Source organism: Nanorana parkeri, unplaced genomic scaffold (genome assembly GCF_000935625.1).
Source record: "Nanorana parkeri isolate BGI_ZX_2015 unplaced genomic scaffold, ASM93562v1 scaffold1146, whole genome shotgun sequence".
NCBI classification, from domain to species: Eukaryota; Metazoa; Chordata; class Amphibia; order Anura; family Dicroglossidae; genus Nanorana; species Nanorana parkeri.
Genome location: NW_017307414.1, coordinates 470,395 through 492,837, shown reverse-complemented (window position 1 = coordinate 492,837; position 22,443 = coordinate 470,395). Strand labels below are relative to the sequence as shown.

General features: G+C 45.5%; 1 protein-coding gene across 1 annotated transcript in view; it reads left to right on the top strand.

The window, feature by feature from the left end:
• Window positions 1–21,878, top strand: part of FAM188B (family with sequence similarity 188 member B) — a 31,589-nt gene extending 9,711 nt beyond the window's left edge. Inside the window, exons 5-18 of the mRNA XM_018568150.1 lie at window positions 912–1,270; window positions 3,475–3,533; window positions 3,760–3,866; window positions 4,589–4,705; window positions 6,395–6,474; window positions 6,811–6,915; window positions 7,539–7,602; window positions 13,007–13,072; window positions 14,560–14,627; window positions 15,919–15,982; window positions 16,478–16,639; window positions 17,879–18,059; window positions 19,427–19,499; window positions 21,786–21,878. Of these exons, the coding sequence (XP_018423652.1) occupies window positions 912–1,270; window positions 3,475–3,533; window positions 3,760–3,866; window positions 4,589–4,705; window positions 6,395–6,474; window positions 6,811–6,915; window positions 7,539–7,602; window positions 13,007–13,072; window positions 14,560–14,627; window positions 15,919–15,982; window positions 16,478–16,639; window positions 17,879–18,059; window positions 19,427–19,499; window positions 21,786–21,834 (1,554 nt within the window). The 3' untranslated portion in view covers window positions 21,835–21,878. The remainder of the gene's footprint in view (window positions 1–911; window positions 1,271–3,474; window positions 3,534–3,759; window positions 3,867–4,588; window positions 4,706–6,394; window positions 6,475–6,810; window positions 6,916–7,538; window positions 7,603–13,006; window positions 13,073–14,559; window positions 14,628–15,918; window positions 15,983–16,477; window positions 16,640–17,878; window positions 18,060–19,426; window positions 19,500–21,785) is intronic.
• The last annotated feature ends 565 nt before the right edge of the window (window positions 21,879–22,443 follow it).

Here is a 22,443-nt window from a genome sequence, read left to right as displayed (position 1 = left end):
CATCCTCTGCTTTCACTTGCACGGCCGCAAGAAACTAAGTGAAAGTTCCTCAGGGGGAGCGGGACTGCCGAAGAGTCTGCCAGTGGCCCAGTTCCTAACAGGCCAGGGGGTTGGGGACTCCTGCTCTATAGTAAAGTATGTCACCAGCACACCAAGCAGTGATCACTTCATTGATGCACACACATCTTGTCACATTGCAACGTTTTGGGGCCAATCGTGGTCCCTTCATCAGGCAGTCATAGGTCATGCCTGATGAAGGGACCCTGAGTGGCCCTGAAACATTGCAATGTGACAAGATATGTGCATCAATGAAGTGATCACTGCTTGGACATTGAACCATGGTGTGCTGGTGACATACTTTACTATTTAGATCTGAAGTGGCGCCATACGCAGTCACTACAGCACCCACCACTAGGGACATACCAGTAAGGAGTGCGGTAGGACTCTTCGGCATCCTGCTCTATAGTATTCCCCTTTGCTCATCCACCAGCAGATACATAATCATTTATGTAGGAAGATAAGGGGCGGGGTGGAGGAGCTGGCCCAACACAGAGAGTAAATGGACATTCCCAGAAGAGGAGAGGGCTATAACCTACAACAAGGGAGGGGGATATGCTAGGAAATGTACTCTTCCTGGAGTAATTTAAAGTCACATTACAAGTGAATAGGAAATCATTAATTCAAAAGAAAAATACACTGCATGTAACATTTAAAGTACTCGATGTTCCTGTTTTACCTGCATTTTTTTCAGTTGATGACAGGGTCTCTTGAAAGCCAATTATGACAACATGTCGCATGACGCAAAATCTGTTTCAATATAATTCCGCTCATCCATATCGATGGAGTAGAAGCCGGCGTCATTCCTTAGATCATGTAGATATTGAGAATTCAGGACGTTCTTTTTCTTTTAGGACTCGCTGAAAAAACGATCGCAGAGACGATCATCTGCAACTCCTCTGTCGGCACAAGCCAAGAGCGAACCCCAGATGAATGGGATGATCGGGAAGACGGAGGAGGCTCTGAGCGACGGCGCTTCAAATCCAGCGCTGCAACTGGGGAACGAATTCTCTGCTAAACTGCTGGTCTCTGCTCCGTCCAGAAACCCGGCTCTGAACGCCACTGCTAAACAGGACAAGCAGCCCAGAAGTGGGCCGGAGACTGCGGACAGCACCAGAGATGCTTATAGTAACTTTAAACTAAAGCTTGCTTTGGAAGCAGAGCAAGAAAAGCAGCAAAAGTCACTGAGGAAGAGTGAATCCTCCTCAAAACGGTGAGTTAGTATAATAGTATGCTTTGCAGGATATAGCAGCAGGTGTCAGCGCAGTGGCGTAACAATAGCCATAGCGACCCAGGCGGCTGCTATGGAGCCCGGGCACAGGGGGGCCCGGCCAGGACACCCCCCTGATGCCGTGCGGGTCACCTGGGTCGCTATGGGTTAGAACGCGCCGCTGTTCAGATCACCGTGATCTGTGCAGCGCTGCGTTCTTCTCCATAGCCGCTGCTGAGTCAATGAGAGTCAGCAGCGGCGGTGGAGGAGGCTGGACGTGGCAGGGAGGAGGAGACGGGGCCCGGGAGGTCAGCATCAGCGGGGCCAGTGACGGAGAACGGAGCGGGCCTGGCGACGGAGGAGGGAAGACGGAGGAAGAAGAGGCGGACAGGTAAGGAGTGTGACCAGCCCACCTGAGGGTGACCCTGCAGAGCCCACCATAGGGAGTCTATGGTGGGCTCTGCAGGGTCACCCTCAGGTGAGCTATGTGGGCTCTTCAAGGGGTGTAACTAGAAATCGCAGAGCCCCATACAAAATTTTGCTATGGGGCCCTGTGATTCCTAGTTACGCCCCTGTGTCAGCGGTTGGCTTCCAACAAAATATCAGTAAAGGATGGACACCGGCACTCCGAAGCAACTTCGGTACGTGTTTATTAACATACTAGTTTCAAGTAGAACATCATTATGAGGTTCCACAGGCTGAACCACAAATTCCCCCTCTCTATTCAGTCTCAGGCCGGTCTATTCAGACATGATGCCGCGACCCACTGCAGAGGGTGTCGCGACCCACGTTTGGGTCGCGACCCACGAGTTGAGAACCACTGCTCTATACAACGTTTCGGGGCTTTTTAGCACCCAAGTTTCACATGCTAAACCCCAATTGAAGTCTCACACCTTTTTATCTCCGCGTTTTAAAATTTGAGACTGGCTTGTTTATCAGAATGTGTTAAAATAACTTTCTGTAGATAAAATGCAGCATCCTGCTCCCTCTTCAATGCCCTGTGTTGGCAGAGCTGAGTAATAGCCACACCCCTCATCACCAGTCTGCCCATACAGACTTACATTCTAAAAAACAATGGGGACGGGGTTTGCCTGGCCAATGTTGTCACTGAGTGCTCAAAATGGAGCTTCCTGTGCTCCCCCTGCAATGCCCTGTGTTGGCAGAGCTGAGTAAAAGCCACACCCCTCATCATCAGTGTTCTGATACAGACCTGTATTGTAGAAAAGGGGAGGGAGCTTGTCTCACTAGTTCTTTTACTGAGGGATGATTACTGAGTGCACAGGGTGTAACCAGTGTCCATAGGACTGCACATTTGCTCTAATAAGAAAGTGGAGGTGAGGCTTTGAAAAAAATATTAATTTATGTTTTGATATTTAGTTAGACAGACCCTGTGCTATTTCCACTTCTTCCCCAATGGCATCCCTGACCTAGAGATTACTTCTCCTCCTTAAAAAAAAAAAGGAAGCACAAATAGATTGTATTTAGGCAATCTTTTCTTTTTCTGAGTTTAGCTTTAAAGGAGAACTATGATGTGAGTGGAAATCACTCATCCTCATAGTTCGAGCCGACGTGTGACAAAGAAGCTGTCACGCGTCGGCTCAGTTGATCGGGGAGTGAGCGAACACATACTGTCGCTCGCTCACTTTTCGATTATCTCCCTGCAAAGAGCGGTGGCTGTTACTCACGGCCCCCTGCAGGGATTCCCCCCTCCGATTCTCCAGCGCTGACTGGCGGAACAGACGGGGGCGGGCACAGCTGGCTCTGCCTCTAGATTGGCAGAGCCAGCTGTCAATCACACAGCTGGGTAGATCTCAAAAGTAATGTAGGGATCCGTTCCGGCTGCGGTGTCTCGGTATACCGCGAGCTGTAGCTCGTGATATACTGGGCTTTGGGTCACGGGAGGACGCTAGTTTATGTCGTCCTGTAACCCTTAGGAGAACTATGGGGAAAAACACTCACCCCATAGTTCTCCTTTTAAATGCTTTGTTTCTATGTACCGTTTGCCATTCTATAGGTACACGGGGGCAGCCATATTGGTTCATTAGGTTCACAGGCTTTGCTTTGTTGGCCTACGCAGTGGTTATGCCTTACAGATTATCTTTTGTCACTACCAATCTACCATAGTGATCTGATCTGTGCTTGTGTTCTGTGATCATTTGCCAGAGGAATATTCTAGGTGACATCTGTCCTTATTGCTTTTCTTTCAGGAAGATGTCGGCATCAAGAGCGAATGACAAAGGGAGGCACTTGGTCGATATGAAGCTAGGTAAACCGTTTCAGTCTCCTGTACACTGAAGCGTCACCCTTGCCGGATAGTTATTACAGTTATATCCCATTGAAGCTTTAGTTTAGTTGTGTGTGCCTGTTAAAGTATGTACCCAGCCAAAACTGTTGTTATAGTTGTGGATAGAGAGAAGAAGATCCCCTATCCAAAACTAGGAAAAGAACGTTTAAAGATGTTTTTTCTTATTTGCTTTTTTGTCTCTTTTTAGATGATGTTGAAGAGGATTTATGGGCTGACACAATAGGGATTCCAGAGATCATGGCACGGAATAAAGTTCAGGCGGAAGGAAGACCTATTGATTTACAGCAAGCTATGGTGAGCTTATGTCTAGACAAGCACTCGCACAGTGAGGCCTACACAGGTCCGTCATTCTGATATCCCATCATGCATTGCTTCCATCAAGCAATGACAATCTTACATTGTTCAGATGTTGATTTGTACTTCAGAAGGAAGAGAGGAAGACACTGTGAGTAGGTCGCAGATCAATCCCCTCCGCTGGGAGTGACCGTTTAGCCTATAAAAATTGGAATGGAGAGTGTCAGTATCCTTTGTGAGTACACTATACACTGAGTTGCCAGATTGCGGGAGAGGTCAGAATGAAGCAGATGACAGAGGAGGTCGCGTCCATCTTGCTTGATTGAAGACGCGATGGAGGTCCTGTCTAAATGTTCAAGAGCAGCTGTTGTTAAAGTGTTTTAAAGACCGGACTGTGAGCCGAAAATCTGGGTCTGAACGTGCGAATTGTGGCCGTCAGCGACTAGTCAATGTTAGGGCAGAACGGGGGAGGGGCAAGACTGGTACAAGACAACAGAAGGGCGACAGTGCCGTGTCAGATTCCTCGCATCACCTTTCATCATCTCGTGGAGTCACGAGGCGGCCCAACGAAGTACTGATGGGGTGGTCATAATAATCTGGGCAATCAGTGTATGTAGGCATTGAAGCACCACACCAAATACAACTTTATTCCATTAGGGTGAGGATGACATTTTATTTGGAGTGATGTTTCAATCCCTACTATTTATCTTTCTGCTTTGTAGGAGCTTAAAAATCTGCTGTTTGGATCTCCTCTGCGCTGCTTCAGTGAAGAATGGAAAATTCAGAGCTTCACCTTCTGTAATATTGAGCATTTGAAGTACGGCTTCGTGCAGAGAAAGGTACGTTTCATAGCGATTGCTCCATTTTTATCTTCAGCTCTTATTATAACTACCAGGCAAGCTGCTAAGGACACAACTGAAATGCATAATAGCAATGATTCACAAAAGCCTAAAGTTGGGGTAGGTACCCTAGGCACTCTAGCTGACGGTTGGCAAGACTCTGACAGCAACAGGCATGACTCCCAGATGCCAGGATGTAATGGGATTTTTGTAGTTTTACCACAGCTGGAGTGCTGAGGTTAGCTACCCCTGGCTTAAAGTATCAGTACTTTTATGATGGTGCTTTACTTATTTTAAAGTTTTTACTTGTCCACTAACGTTTTTATCGTACAAATCTTCTGAAATGATTACACTTGTGTTATATAATCGATAATTGAGGCTTTTTGGTTGCTAGAATTCAGGTGGCTCCTTGTCGCCTAGCATCTTTGGTTGCTAGGATGCAGGCATCTCCTTGCTGCCTAGAATTTTTGGTTGCTAGGATGCAGGCAGCTCTTGGCCGTATAGCGTCTTTGGGTGCTAGGATGCAGGCGGCTCCTTGCCGTATACCGCCTTTGGTTTCTAGGATGCAGGTGGCTATTTGCCATATGGCGTCTTTGGTTGCTAGTATTCAGTTGGCTCCTTGTCACCTAGCATCTTTGGTTGCTAGGATGCAGGTGGCTCTTGGCCGTATAGCGTCTTTGGTTGCTAGGATTCACTTGGCTCCTTTCCACCTAGCGTCTTTGGTTGCTAGGATTCACTTGGCTCCTTGATACCTAGCGTCTTTGGTTGCTAGGATTCACTTGGCTCCTTGATACCTAGCGTCTTTGGTTGCTAGGGTACAGGTTGCTTCTTGCCCCGTAGCATCTTTGGTTGCTAGGATGCAAGCGGTTTGGTTGCTAGGATTCACTTGGCTCCTTTCCACCTAGCGTCTTTGGTTGCTAGGATTCACTTGGCTCCTTGATACCTAGCGTCTTTGGTTGCTAGGATTCACTTGGCTCCTTGATACCTAGCGTCTTTGGTTGCTAGGATTCACTTGGCTCCTTTCCACCTAGCGTCTTTGGTTGCTAGGGTACAGGTTGCTTCTTGCCCCGTAGCATCTTTGGTTGCTAGGATGCAAGCGGTTTGGGCCATCTGCATCATTGCAACAAAGGCCACTAGGCGGCTTAAACCACCTGCATCCTAGCAACAATGAAAGGCGACTCCAATGGAGTGCATTTGCCTGGTATGCATGTAAACATTGGCACGTGTTAGCACAATGATAGGACAGAAAAAAATGGAGAACGTTTTTGGACAAGTCAAGCTATTGGCTTGCAATTAATATTTTCTGCTTCCTGGCTGGAGTTCAGCTTTGACAGACTTCCTGGGATAAGTGGCATCATCTATAATTCATCCATCATTCTACCTGGGACAGTGCTGGCTTCTCCTCTACAATGTTTCAAGGAAGGGATTATCAGCCTGACCATACTGAGCTCATATCATACTTAGCTGTGCACTACATGCCTGTCATGTATGGAATTGGAAGATGTCATTAGTACGTGGTTACATTCTTTGGACGAACCGTGGTCACTCAACAAATCATTTGAGTAGAAGAGATATTCATGCTGCGGATGTGTGGGCACAGACTGGCCTCAGCACCGCACAGTTCCTTCACACACTGTGTCATTAGTTTGCTGTGCATTTTGTGTAACTAAAGTGCTTTGTCTGTTTCAGGGCGGCCCCTGCGGAGTTCTGGCTGCGGTCCAGGCTTGTTTGTTAAAGAACCTTGTGTTTGGGAAAGATTCCGATATCAGGTAACTGACAGATGGGGGAGGTCAAAGTCTCATGTACATTTTGGAAGGTGCATGATAAATAAAGCTGAATTTTGGGCACAAAAACTTATATAATTATATTCCTCAATAGCCACAAAGAACATAAACCCACTTTGTGTGCATCAGATGCCTTTGCAAACCCAGATTTTACCTTAGCATGTAGTTGCTGTGACATTGTCACAGCGCTGTACGTAACCGTGCAGAGAGCAGAGCTGTGGGAGGGACTCAGCAGGCCCCACCCATTACAGGCAACGTACAGGAGGGGGAGGAGACAAGTCCAGTCAGTTTGTTTTGATGTCATTGTGTTTCTGTTCCTAGGTGGGCACTTAATCCTTCAGACCAACTCCGAACAATCTGCCTGTCCAGAGCCATCGCGGATATCTTATGGCGTGCGGGAGACTGTAAGCAAGCAGTTGTCACCTTGTAAGTAGCTCGGAAAGTACCTGGAAATTTAAAGCTGAACTTTCCATTCTCTGGTCCCGTGAAACGAAATGTAAGTGCTTATTCCTTTTCCTCAGCTATCCTCCGGTTTTTCGCCCAGTGCACCCATTGTTACACTATTCTCCTGTCATTTTCCCTGGGTCTCCCGACCCGGTCAGTTAGCCCACCTAGCGTTGCGCCCTTTTTGAATTTTTTTGTTTCAAGTTCACAATGTGCATTAGAAGCTGCAGCAAGTCAGATAGAGCCCGCCTCCTTTCCTGCTATTACAGAAAAATACCTATTGATCTGCCAGAAACGCACTCTGGAGGCTCATAAATCCTGTTGAAGGCTGACGGCAGTGGTGGACTGAGTGGTGCCAGCCCTGCCCCAGTGTCTTTTGCTAAACCACTCAACCTCCTACACGCTGAGATCTCTGCAGAATTAAAGGCTAATTGCACATCTATGTATCTGTCTAACTATCTGGTCAGTTTAATTAGAATAATCTTCTTTATTGTACTTTTAAATGATTGTAGTTTCCCTTTTAAACCTTTGCACAGCACCTTTTAGATTGGAGTTGTTGTATAATGCTCTGAGTTCCTCATACTGAACCCTGCTTGTCATTAAAGGTCATCCGGAAGGCAGCAGTTCACTCCAGCTGGGAAATATAAAGCCGATGGAATCCTAGAAAGTGTAAGATGATTGCTGGGACTGGTCTTTCTGTGTGTATGTGTGTGTATGCGATGAAATGATAGAGACAAGCTGCATACAACATTACAATACATCTCATATGTCACAAAAAGAGAAAAGATGGGGTTTTAAAGGTGCCAATTGACAACTCCAAAGACAATGAAAAAGGTAAAAAAAAGTTTTTATTTAAATAATGATTACAAATTTGTGTTCAATTCACTTAAAATTCATTTATGAAAACAGCTAATCGGATATCTCCTAAAAGACTCACTCCACTTGTTGAATACTCAAAGTACATGATGAAATATATATAATTATACATTGGAATAACATGATTCAGGAAGTAAACATGATTGGTTTATAGATTGTTCGAAATGGAGGCGTCATATGGATAACTATGGGGTTAAGGCTTTTCCCCATAGTTCTCCTTAGGGTAACGGGAGGACACAAACTCGCGTCCTCCCTTCACCCTAGGCTCAGTATACCGCAAGCTACAGCTCGCAGTATACTGAGACGCAGCAGCTCAAGCGGATCCCGACAATTATGTCTGGATCCATCCAGCTGCGTGAGTGAAAGCTGGCTCTGCCTATCTAGAGGCAGAGCCAGCTGTACCCGCCCCCTCCGTTCCGCCGGTCAGCGCTGGCGGAGCTGGGAGGGGGGAATCCAGTCCCTCCCCTGTCATGGCAGAGAGCCGTGACAGGATCGAGAAGTGAGCGAACGCCGGTATGTGTTCGCTCACTTCCCGATCTACTGAGCCGACCTGTGACAGTCTCATTGTCACAGGTCGGCTCCAACTATGAGGATGAGTGAAAATCACTCACCTCATAGTTCTCCTTTTAAAGAAATCAATAAACATAATATACAAAACCATGATTGTACAATGAATAGGTAGCTAGGTAGGAACACCACCTACCCATTTAAATAAGTTGGCGCGTGTGCATTCAGGAAAACCAATCCCGGCAGATCCCCATAAATCCAGGGGGACAGAGGACCAAATATCCCAGTATTAAGCAATAGGAGGTGGAAGTCGAACAACCAGTCAAAGAGAAAAGGAGCCTTAAATCAACAAAGAAAGAGAGCACTGTCAGTACTCTAAGGCCTGGTTCACACCTGGGTTCCTACGCGCTGTAAAACGTTTAACATGTGAAAACCAATGATTGCCTATGGGCATGGTTCCCACCTGGGCGTTTTACAGCGCGTCGGAACGCGCTGCAAAACGCCCTATGCCCAAACAAGTTCAGGAGCTTCTTTGGGGCGTTTTGCCGCACGTTTCCATTGGTATTCCCGAGTGTGGATCGGGGTTAACAAAGCGGTAACCCCTGAGCCACACTCGGGAGTACAGGTCTTACCTTGTCCGCGATCCCCGCTGTGTCCTCCGGCGGCTGCCGACTAAAGGAAAAAAACAAACAAAAAAAATCATACCGCCAGTGAAACATGCGTTTCACTGAACAAAAAAACACGCGAAAAAAACGAGCTGAAAAAATACGCTCAGGTGTGAACCCAGCCTAAAATGGGACCTCATAGAGTTCTCTGGCTATTACATAGAGGCTAAATACCGATAAAAAATGACTCGTAGAAACAAACCCATTAACCAGCAGGGTATAATCAGGGGGAGTATTCAATAAATGTCAGTACACTAGCTTCTTTAAGGTAGAAGGCCAAGTACATTAGGCCACTCACCCACAATTGCTCCTTTCACTTTAAGGCCTTGGATTTATGGGGATCTGCCGGGATTGGTCTTCCTGAATGCACACGCGCCAACTTATTTAAATGGGTAGGTGGTGTTCCTACCTAGCTACCTATTCATTGTACAATCATGGTTTTGTATATTATGTTTATTGATTTATTTAACCCCTTCATGACTGTCCTTTTTTTCATTTTTTGCACCCATGTTATATTCCACATTTTAGGCCTGAAAATTACTTAAAACCCCCCAACATTATATATTTTCTGAATGCCAAGACCCTATAGAATAAAATGGTGGTAGTTGCAAATTTTTATGTTGCGCAATATTAGCGCAACTCCTTATCAAACCCCAATATTTAGTGAAAAATTTAATTAAATGCCCCAAAACACAAAAATACATTTTTTTTTATGAAATATAAAAGATGAGGTTACAACGAGTAAAACGATACCCAACATGCCCAGGTTACAAATTGCGTGCATCCGTAAAACGGCGAAAAAGTCCATAGAAGACGCTTTAAAAGCCCCCACAAGTCATCAATTTAGAGATACCCCAAAATACTGGCCCTAGAATTATTGCTCTCCGGCGTGCGCGGCGATACCCAATGGGGGGGGCGGCCCCTTCTTCGGGACGCAGAATCGATCTGGCGACAGGTAAGTCGCCAGGATCGCTTCTGTTGTAAAGCCGACAGTCGGCTCTACAAGTTTAAACAGCCCCGATGCTGGCGACGTACACTGTACGTCGTCAGTCACGAAGGGGTTAATCATGCCGATATCTTCCATCTCCTGAGGAAGCGCTTTTCAACGTGAAACGTTGAATATGACGCCTCCATTTCGAGGCCCTGGAGGACAGGAGGACATGTTTACTTCCTGAATCATGTTATTCCAATGTATAATTATATATATTTCATCATGTACTTTGAGTATTCAACAAGTGGAGTGAGTCTTTTAGGAGATATCCGATTAGCTGTTTTCATAAATGAATTTTAAGTGAATTGAACACAAATTTGTAATCATTATTTAAATAAAAACTTTTTTTTACCTTTTTCATTGTCTTTGGAGTTGTCAATTGGCACCTTTTTAAAACCCCATCTTTTCTCTTTTTGTGATTTATTATTTCTAGGGGTGTGATGCTCCACTCAGGTCCTGGCCATAAAATTAATTAATACATCTCATATATGTCATATATGAGATGTATTGTAATGCAGCTTGTCTCTGTCACCTCCTCACTAACACTTGGGTCCCTTTCACATGGGCTGATCAGGAAGGGTCTGTGCACAGGTTCCTTCCTGATTGGAGCGGTACAGATTGGATGTCACAGCTGTGACATATGTGTCCATCCAGTTTTTTTCCTCCATCTTACAATGGAGGAGAAAACTGAGATGACCGGACCCCATGTCAGTCTATGGGGAATCGAATGTAAACGGAAATGTGTGTCCATCAGATTACCCCCAGATCCGGCACGATCAGGTCCGTCGAAACAAAACACTGTTCTGTTTGTTTTTACGGACCTGGCCGGAATCGGGGGTAACCGGGTGTAAATGGACACCCATCTTTTTAGACGTGGCTGCCCATAGACTAGCATTGGGCATCCGATCAGGTCCACCTGAAAAACTGACAGGCGGACCCCATCAGACCCCTCCTGTGGAAGGGGCCTAAGGTATGCTGCTCATTTCTCAACCTTTTAAACACAGATGAACCCTTGAAATAATTTTCATGTCTCAGGTAGCGCCTCTGATCCATTATTACACCTACAGTTCATTAGCCTAGTCAGAAAGTTGTACATATAATTATAAATAAATAATTCTAGCATATTTGACATCCAGAGAAGATCATTTTGTCACACCTCCCTTATCTAGAAGACAAAATTATATTCAGTGATAATCATGAAATGAAACAAATAATAATAAAGTCCAGAAAAGAAACCCAGCCAGTTCTGCACCGTTATGTTGGTGTTTAGAGACAACATTACTGGAAAAAGCCTCTATACATTGGTGGTCAGTAGAAAAGAACCCCTTAATAGTTGCCGGGGGGGGAGAAGGATCCCCTTACATTAGGGGTCAGTGGGAGAAGGGCCCCCCTTATATTAGGGGTCAGTGGGAGAAGGACCCCCTTATATTAGGGGTCAGTGGGAGAAGGACCCCCTTATATTAGGGGTCAGTGGGAGAAGGACCCCCTTATATTAGGGGTCAGTGGGAGAAGGACCCCTTTATATTAGTGCTCGGGGGGATGGGGGAAAAAAGGACCCCTTTATGTTAGTGGTCTATGGAGGAAGGATTCCCTTATATAAGTGGTTGGTGGAAGAAGAATTAAATCAGAAAAGACTAGGTCATCTTGTAGTGAGTCAGTCTCAGCCATCACAGACTAGGGTTAAAATGTGAAATATGTCAAATCCGCGCTTATGGATTAGGATATATGTACACTGGGGTCAAAAAATATATACGTTTATATTTGATTGCAACAAGGAACTTTCTTATAATTTTTGCATAATAAGTTTTTTTGCACAAAGTGAAATTTTGTATTTTAATATCTCACTGGCTACCACCAGTGTATGGTAGCAGATTATGCACTAATGATTATAAGCACTTTTATTGTGTGTTAATAACACGTATTTGATAGTTTTGGTTCACTTACTGGTGACCCTGAGCGCTGCACACTCCTTTACATGCAGACTAGGGTTAGCCACCAGTCACATCAGGTTATCAGAATACTCATGAAGCATGCAAAGGAAAAGCTACAGTATTTCTTCAAAGACAATATTCTAAAATGATCATCTTCTTTATTAAAGATTACAAAATACATATCAAGAAGAGCACATGTCCTATACCCCAATTAAACCAATTAAAATTAAACCCCATATTAAAAAAACAAACACCACTACCCAACTAATAAACCATATGATCGCACTACTAAAGGGTTGGAAGCTGAGCTGACCCTACACTACCCTAGATTGTATAATGAAGGATATAATCCAGAAGATAACAATGAAGCAAATGGTATAATAGGAAATAATAATATATACACTGGTTTTGGTTACACATATGAAGCCCTGAGACTAAATATAGTCTCTTAAAGGAGAACTATGGGGTTAAGACTTTTCCCCATAGTTCTCCTTAAGGTAACAGGAGGACACAAACTAGCGTCCTCCCGTCACCCTAGGCTTAGTATACCGCGAGCTGTAGCTTGCGGTATGCTGAGACGCCGCAGCTGAAGCGGACAATTGCGCCGGGATCCGCCCAGCTGCGTGACTGACAGCTGGCTCTGCCTATCTAGAGGCAGAGCCAGCTGTACCCTCCCTCGTCCGTTCCGCCAGTCAGCGCTGGCGGATCGGGGAGGGGGGAATCCAGCCCTTCCCCTGTCATGGCAGAGAGCCGTGACAGGATCGAGAAGTGAGCGAACGCCGGTATGTGTTCGCTCACCTCCCGATCTACTGAGCCGACCTGTGACAGTCTCATTGTCACAGGTCGACTAGAACTATGAGGTGAGTGAAAAGCACTCACCTCATAGTTCTCCTTTAATGTTTTCTTATTGAGTCATACTGTTTGTGAATATGAGGACTGAGTTTTATTGGGGTATGGGATATGGGGTAGCATTATAATTCCAGTGGTGCAAAATATTGTCTTTAAGGAAGTATATTTTCCTTTTGTGTGCTTCAGATTGTTAGGACGGTTGTCGAATTACACACATTTTTTTGTCACTCACATATTCTGTCTTTATGTTTTAGCTCATCCTTTACAGCTTCAAAAAATATGACGATCTTTTGACTTTTCTTCAGCAAAATATTAATCAGGTAAACATTTTCTGTAGCTTGTTTCACAATGTGATGGACTTTTTGGAGGGACGCTGCATGCTCAGTACACATTGAAATATTTCCTTTGATTTTAGTTTTAACGTTGTGTAAGCCAAAGAAGATTAAAAAAAAAAAAAGCATATAGCTGTTTTTTAGCCTATTGTATGCTGAGTTTTGGGTCAGAAGGGGGGGGGCATTAGTATATGTCCTCCTGTGACCCTGAAGAGAACTATGGCAAAAAAAAAAGGATGGGCCATAGTTCTCTTAAAAAAAGCATACAGCATAGGAAAATGACTATAAAATGTAACGCCTTGCCTAGAAAACACCTACCTCAGTTTGTCCCAGTTGCAAGTCCATTCATCAATGGAAACTGCAAGCCACATGCTAGAAAGCAGATGCAGATAAAAGTTTACACCTCCCACTCTGGTCCTCCTGCTACAATGCACCAGCTACTTTCCTCACCGTGACTCCATCACTATGTGCAGGTTTCTAGTGTATGGTAGGACCCGACTGCTGGACAGCCAGTAGAAAGTGTCCAATCTGGAAGCCATATGGGCATCTGAACAAGGACCCTCCCACTCTGGATTCTAGAACAGTGGTTGTCTCCTTACAAGGTGTAAGGAGCCTCAGCTGTGGCCCTTGACATCACCCAAGGGCTGCAAATGATTTTCATTATATAAAATGATACAAAAGGCTGTGAGAGACTGCAAAATGACTTGAAGGTAAAGTTAGGAACTATGGACATGCTGCAGATTGGAGACATGCTGTAGGAGACAGACAGAGACCAGGTGAAGATAGTATCCTGCTGCACTCCTTACCGGATCAATAGATGTCCTGTATATACAGGCGGGTGCTCGTAGTGTCCACGGGTGGCACTGTGAACAGCATATGGATAAAGGGATATCACCAGCACACCAATCAAAGGGTTTCAGCAAAAGTCCATTTTAATGACAAATGCCATTCAAAATACAAGTGCTTTCGGGGCCTCAAGCGGTCCCCTTCATCAGGCTCAGAATGAATGAATGAGCCTGATGAAGGGGACCCCTTGAGGCCTGGAAAGCACTTGTATTTTGAATGGCATTTGTCATTAAAATTGACTTTTGCTGAATCCCTTTGATTGGTGTGCTGGTGATATCCCTGTATCTATAGACAGAGACCAGGAACATGTTACATGAGACTACTGAAGATCATTTCCATTTACTGCCAATTTAGAAAACTCAACACTACCACTGCTGAGGTCCAAGGGTCAGATAGCAAGCACCAAAGGGCTGTAGGTTGGGCACCAGGGGCCTAGAAGACATGGGACATGGCACATCACTTGACCATGGATTTAGGTGAGTAAAAGGGGTATAAAGTAATCTGACATGGTGTTAAGTTTGGGGAGGGAGGACCTGATCCCTGGAGATCAGCTTTAAGGCAAATGGGGTGCAATAATAACTCAAAATATATGTGCGTGTTCACCATATACTTTGCTTTCTAAATTCTAGTTTGAACGCGGGCCGTTTGGTTGCATTCTGCTTACATTGTCTTCTGTCTTATCGAGATCGATCGATCTGTAAGTATATGTCGTTTCTCAACACCAATGTACACTACAGATTTAGCAGTAAGTCTGCTGTACTGTGTGAAGCATTTTTCTATGGACATGTTAACAGAGTATTGTTCTGTGTTGGTCATCAGTAGACGCAGGGAAATACATAGCTGGCTTCATACCATCTGTTGGCGAGAGACGGACTGTAACCTCTCAATGACTTATTGAGGACTGAGCAAAGTCACTTACAGCCCCAGTGGCCTTGCTTCCTGCCCTTGCACTTTCTTTTTTATAATGATAGAAATTTTTTTGAGTATAGATATAAAATAAGAATCACAATGAGATACAGCTAGGCGATAGATTGTACAATAATCAAAATGGCATCCATAACCCAAATAACACTCAATATAGGATACATATTTTTCACTTGGCAAAAAACAAAGCAAAATCTTCGGTATAGTAATAGATTAAAGGAGAACTATGGGGTCAGGGCTTTTCCCCATAGTTCTCCTACGGGTAACGGGAGGACACAAACGATCATCCTCCCGTCACCCTAAGCTCAGTAGCTCGTGGTATACTGACACGCCGCAGCCGGGACACATACCGACATTACTGTCAAGATCCACCCAGCTGCGGGATTGAAAGCTGGCTCTGCCTATCTAGAAGCAGAGCCAGCTCTACCCGCCCCCTCCCCCGTCCGTTCCGCCAGTCAGCACTGGAGGATCGGACAGGGCAGGGGGGCAATCTCTGCAGGGAGCCGTGAGTGACAGTCACAGCTCTCTGCACGGATAGATCAGGAAGTGAGCGAGCGACGGTATGTGTTCGCTCACTTCCCGATCTATTGAGCCGACCTGTGACTGTTTAATTGTCACAGGTCGGCTCGAACTATGAGGCTAAGTGATTTTCACTCGCCTCATAGTTCTCCTCCTTTAATTTCAACTCTTTACCCCAACCTGTCCCTCTTTCTCCCACCTTGACTGCCTTTAGGCGTACCCTAAAGACTCATCTCTTCAGGGAAGCCTATCCCACCTCAACCTAACCGCTCAACCATCACGTTCTTAGACAATTCATCCCCACACAGCTACCTCCTCATGTATCACTTTCCCCTGCCTTTTAGATTGTAACCCCTCAGGGGCAGGGCCCTCCTCACCATCTTGTCTTGAATTGTATTGTGATTGTAATGTCTTCCTTATATTGTAAAGCGCTGCGCAAACTGTGGACGCTATATAAATCCTGTATAATAATAACTTATTGTCACTGCAGATCCTCTTATTTGTAACAGAATTGTGTCACATATTTACTCCTACTTTCACCACAGGGTCCAGCAAGACTTTGACGTTCCTACCAACTGCCTAATTGGTGCCCATGCTTACTGTACACAAGTAAGTCATTAGAAGGTGTCTCTGCCATTAAATCCCAACAAAAGCTTGTTTTCATTTCCAAAATAAGAGACTGCAGACACGGTGTAGTTCTCACTGTCCTATATTGATCGGCTGATACAAGTAGGTCCATTTGCTGACCTGAACTTTGATGCTACATACACACAGTAAAGCAGGGGTCCGAAACTTTTTAAACAATGGGCCATTTCACTGTTCATCACATTTTTTGGGGGCCAGACTGTGATCAGTAGGAGTAAAAAAAATGCTCTGGCATCAAAGAACAGTGGGATTACACTTCCTCCTATGTTGGTGGTCATTGCTAAGTACAGAGTGTCCTGGTGTCTATGCTATGCCCCTGCATCAGAGCCTTCAGTGGACACAGAGAAAAGGATTTTAAGGTATTTTTGCTTCCCAGACTCGCATTATGGGCCTTGTTAGTGATCTCTCTCTGTTCAGTTCTATAAATAAATGGTTTGTCTGATTTATCATCAATTACAGGAACTTGTTAATCTCATCCTGGGAGGCAAAGCCGTGTCTAATGTCTTCAATGATGTCATGGAGCTGGACTCTGGGAACGGCAACACCACTGTCCTAAAAGGGGTCTCCAGCCGCAGTGAAATTGGCTTTCTCTCCCTCTTCGAACATTACAGCGTGTGCCAGGTATGTACTCCATTCTCCCAGAATCAGGGGGCCGGATTTCCCACAAGGCCAACCAAGGCCCGGCCTCGGGGCAGCAAGGAGTAGAGGGGCAGCAGAGGTGTGGATATCCTATCTCCTGATGCCCGGGACATGCAGTTCCGAGCGCCGGGTGGGTAGTTGTTTTCTACATTTAGCCCTGCTTTGGGCAAGCAGAGCTAAATGTACATCGGGGGAGCCGCAGCTTGTTTTATACAAGTGATCCCGCCTATGTCACCGAGATCATTTGTATGCAGCCTGCAGGTCTGCCATTCTCCATGGGGGGGTTTGGTGGGTACGGGGGGCGCATTGAGGAACCTGTCCTTGGGGCAGCAGAGAGGGTAAATCCGGCCCTGCCCAGAATGCAACTTCTTGGGCAGAAGAAAGACACTGGTCCCCACTTAAGGGAGAGTCAGCAGTGCAAGTTATAATAGGTTTTGTCTTTTTTTTTTCTTTAATATTTTTTAGAAAGTTATTAATTGCATATTAATATTTATGTTTCCATCAAACAGGTGGTGCTCTGGGCTACTTTTCACTTGTTTTCCTGGTTATCCCTAATTGCATTACTGAAAGCCATCAGAGCTTGGAGACTGAAGCTCAAATTTACAAATTAATCAGTTTTTCTACCCTGGACTACAGAAGACATCCCCTCTTCTCATTCGGATAATAAAGAAATGGGGAGGCGTTCTGTAGTCCACAAAGGAGAAATTGGTAGGGCTGACAACCCTGTTTGGAAAATATAGTGCAGCAGAGACACAGCTCAAACTGGAGCACACTGGATTGCAGGCAAATTGAGAGGTACTTTTCTGTACCCTCAGCATTTAGAAATACTGAAGTTTAATCTACAGATGCAAGCAGTGGGCCGGCTCATGGGAGGAGTTATGCAAATATCACAAAGGCTTCCTAGGGGGACATCAATCTAGAGGATAGGGTGTCCCCAGACAGGCTGCATTTGCATGCAGACCGCCCTAGGTAACGCCCACATGTGGTGCTGAGCCTCCTGATGCTGAGTAAAAGAACTGAAATCCAATGAATGAAAGGGGCGGGCCAAGGACAGTCCGACTGGGGAGGAAGCCTGTGCAACTGTACAGTACAGGAAATGAGCCTGTACAATTGTTCAAGACTAAAGGGAAGGTCAGAGTTCAACTTTAAAGGGATAAAACGTGGTGCAATGTGCACGTATTACAGAAATGTACTGAATGTGGCTTTTATTTTTTCCTTCAGGTTGGTTCCTATCTCAAGACCCCGAAGTATCCGATCTGGGTGGTCTGCAGTGAGAGTCACTTTAGCGTCCTCTTTTGCTTGAAGAAAGATTTAGTGAGCGACTGGAGAGCAGAACGAAGGTTTGATCTGTATTACTATGATGGGCTGGCAAACCAGCAAGAGGAGATCCGCCTCACCATCGGTGAGTTTGACAATCGGTGATATTACATTAGAGCATTTCTCTCCTGACACCTGTGCCCCCGAACACTGCTCCAATCCAGAAACATCACCGGCTGATGTATTGCTGAGAAAAATAAGAGAGACACTCCCGAGTGTTGATCTCCCGCTCCCACGCGGCTCTCAAGAAGTACCTCCAGCTTCCAGAAAAATAAAACTTCATCCTGATGAACTCTATACATTTCAAAGATTTTAGCAATTTTCTTTGCAGATTCTAGGGATGCACCGATACTGGTTTTTCGGTTACGAGTACGGATATTTATCTTTCGGTACTCGCCGATACTGAGGACAAATAGCGGTACTTCTGCAAGCATGATGCCGGCTTCCTAGCCAATCAGGAAGCCTGGCGGTGAGTCATTACCCGGGTAATGACTCGCCTCTCGGCTTCCTGTTTGGCCAGAAAGCCAGCTCCATGCTGTTTGGCCGGCTCATTGCTGATTTGGTTGGGAAGCCGGCTTCCCGGGCAATCAGCATCGAGCAGGCCCAACATGATTGTCCAATTGGGACAATCGTGTCTTATTTTAATGCAGCCTCGCCAAGTAGAATACACGCAACAGGACTGTCATATGCATACATTTATAATCTTTGCATGGCTGCCTAAGTATAAATGCCCAGTGTTAGAAGATGGGATGTTTCTTAGGGGCATGACAGTCACTGATGTCTGCTTACGGGAGGCAGGTCATTACCCGCTGCCTGGCTTATTGATTTACTGAGAAGCTGGCTCCATGCTGATTGGCTAGGGAGCCGGTTTCCCGGCTAATCAGCATCGAGCCGACCAAACAGTATGGAGCTGGCTTCCAGGCCAATCAGCAAGCCGGGTAGCAAGTCATTACCCGACGTCCTTATTGGCCCGGAAGCCAGCCCCATGTTTCCTCGCAGCACTGCCGGTCAGTGGAAATCTCCCTCTGACCGCAAGTTCCGGTATCAGGGGTAAGTACCATAGTATTTGGACAAGTACTCGGTATCGGTACTGGTATTGGTGCATCCCTAGCAGATTTTTACCCTCTGGTCTGAAGAAATTGCTGTTTGGGTCACCATGTCCCCTCTGATACTCATTAGCACCCAAGGCAAAAAGCCCCAAGTGCTCGCACGCCCTCCTCCATGAGCAATGAACTACTTCAGCGGCATAGGTTGCAGGCCCGGCCTTTTTTTGTGCTGAAGTGGCCAAGGAGGCTTCCTCTTCTGCATACCCCTTAGCCCAGCCCTGTTGCATCTCCTTCCTGATGGTGACAACGGTAGAACATGCCGGTGCCATATGTATCTGTATAAGCAGTTTTATGACTTATGGACAAGCCAATGTGCCCTCATCTCATCGCTGCTTCTTCTTTTCAGACACCTCAGGGAATTGTATAGAAAATGAAGACAATGATTTGGTTCCCCCGCTGGAGTTTTGTATCAGAACCAAGTGAGTAGAGCTGATACATTAAAGTTCATTGTGTTCTCATGTATCGTATGTACAGAACCTTTACACTGGACCCTACCGTGTATGTGAACCCAAAATCTACTTTTCAGTATTTAGGTCATCTTGGCTCACTTTGTACAGTTCTTAATAAAGCCGGACTCCGGCTTTCCCTTAAGTCGTGCAAATTGGTCAGGCTCCTCTTCTGTACTTATTGATTTCACTGTATAGGGTCAGCTATTCACAATGGGCAGCAGAAGATGCAGCAGGTCAGATAGAGTCCACCTCATTTTTTGGCTGGAGAACAGCCAGCATCTTCTAGCTCCTCCCTCCTTAGCCAGACCGTCCCTAGCTCCCCCTTTCTTTCATTGGATTTCAGTTGTTTCAATCATTGAAGGCCAATGTGGTAATCAGCCGATTACCTGAACCTGGGAGATGGTGTCCAAGCTGGAAAAAAAGATCAAAGATCCGGACCTATAAGTGGCATGTTCAGGAATATGAATGGTAAAGTATATCACCGGCACACCAAATAAAATCTTCAACGAGTGGACATTTTATTGATGTACACACATCTCGTCATAAAGCAAAGTTTCGGGGCCACTCAGGGTCCCTTCATCAGGCATTAAAAAGTGATATGCCAGTAAGGAGTGCGGTGGAAACCTCTTTGGAACGTCTTTAGTGGCTTTGCCCGCCTGGCACCCCTGGTGAGATTCCCTCCCTGTAAAGGGTTTACTCAATACCAATTTGAACAGGTCATGCCTGATGAAGGGACCCTGAGTGGCCCCTCTTAAGTCGTGCAAATTGGTCAGGCTCCTCTTCTGTACTTATTGATTTCACTGTATAGGGTCAGCTATTCACAATGGGCAGCAGAAGATGCAGCAGGTCAGATAGAGTCCACCTCATTTTTTGGCTGGAGAACAGCCAGCATCTTCTAGCTCCTCCCTCCTTAGCCAGACCGTCCCTAGCTCCCCCTTTCTTTCATTGGATTTCAGTTGTTTCAATCATTGAAGGCCAATGTGGTAATCAGCCGATTACCTGAACCTGGGAGATGGTGTCCAAGCTGGAAAAAAAGATCAAAGATCCGGACCTATAAGTGGCATGTTCAGGAATATGAATGGTAAAGTATATCACCGGCACACCAAATAAAATCTTCAACGAGTGGACATTTTATTGATGTACACACATCTCGTCATAAAGCAAAGTTTCGGGGCCACTCAGGGTCCCTTCATCAGGCATTAAAAAGTGATATGCCAGTAAGGAGTGCGGTGGAAACCTCTTTGGAACGTCTTTAGTGGCTTTGCCCGCCTGGCACCCCTGGTGAGATTCCCTCCCTGTAAAGGGTTTACTCAATACCAATTTGAACAGGTCATGCCTGATGAAGGGACCCTGAGTGGCCCCGAAACTTTGCTTTATGACGAGATGTGTGTACATCAATAAAATGACCACTCGTTGAAGATTTTACTTTAGTGTGCTGGTGATTATACCTTACTATTTGGATTTGAAGTGCCGCCATCAACTATCACTGCAGCACCCACTTTAAAAAGGGACATAGCAGTAAGGAGTGCGGTGGAAACCTCTCTGAAACATGTTCAGGAATATGTTCCCCTGATATACCCCCGTCCCATGGTATTAGAACAGGGGCTGTCTATCCTGTGGTAAGTGGTCCCGCAGATAAAATATAGCGGGTGACCGCAGAGAGGCAAAGGCGCCCCCTCATATAACCCCAGAGGACACAAATACAAGGTGACCCCCTAATTGGAGGAATCAACACATTTAAGAGTTTAGACTCCATGACGATTCAGCGTGGTGATATATGACTTTTTCCTCCCTTTTGGGGGACGCGGGAGGTGGCAGCTGATCTATGTTAGAGGTGAGTTTTTAATTCTTATGGATCACAAGCAATTGAAACAGACAATTTTGTAAAATCTTTTAATGTTTTTTTTTTTAAATTAGGTTTAAATAATTTTATTCCAATGAAATGTGTGATTTTGTGCCTTTAAAAACCCCTTTTTTTCTATTTTTGTACATTAAGTACGACTTTGGGGTTTGGCAACATTGGACAGAGATATCACCAATGCACTGTAATAAGTTACGTACAGCACTCTGTTGGCCCCTCCCACCAACCGTGACGTGTCACAGGGACCCAGGGGTACAAAAAAAAATGACACGTCATGAAAAAGAAAAAGTTTTATTCAAAAATCTAATTAGCATGTTGATGAGGGGGGACCAGGGAAAGCAAAACATGACCACATTCAACTTTTAACATTATCTTCTCCCTGTTATATTTTTCAGATGGAAAGGTGCCGTTGTAGACTGGAATGGGACTGATCCCATTCTATAATACCAGGGGCCACGTTGTATGAACGTCCTGCGTACACCGGCTTCTGAAAGACCTTCACCTCGTGTGATTCCCTATAAACTGAGGTAAATGCGCTCCTCTCCGCCGGGCCTGTAACTGCCTGGAAATGCAAAATGCCACCTTAAAGGACGACTACACTGATGTTATTTTAAAGTCTCGGACCCATGGCACTCTGTATGTAACGACCGGCGTCCATCCCAGATAATGTATTGACATGCCCTCCTGCAAAGCAAGGTCCTCTATTGGCTCACGGTGTCCCTGAATCTGCTCAAAGGTCTGCCGCTGTCAACACCTAAGCGGCCGGTGCTCACCTTTCCCGGGATCCGCTTCCCGCAGAACAGTCAATCTACCATAATAGGACGTCGCACACCGCTCTTCAACAACTTTATTGTTCTATAACTGTTGAAGACACTTCACACAGCTCCTTTTCCGATGCCCTTCACCCCCCGCTGAGCCTCTATATTTAAAGAAAAGCTTCGGGCATTTTAAAACCGTACCCTTGTAGCGAAGCTACCCCCACACTGCAAGGGTTAATTGCTCGTGTTGTCTGGGGTCTAATAGAAGTGTTTACGATGGTCTAATTTTATGTGC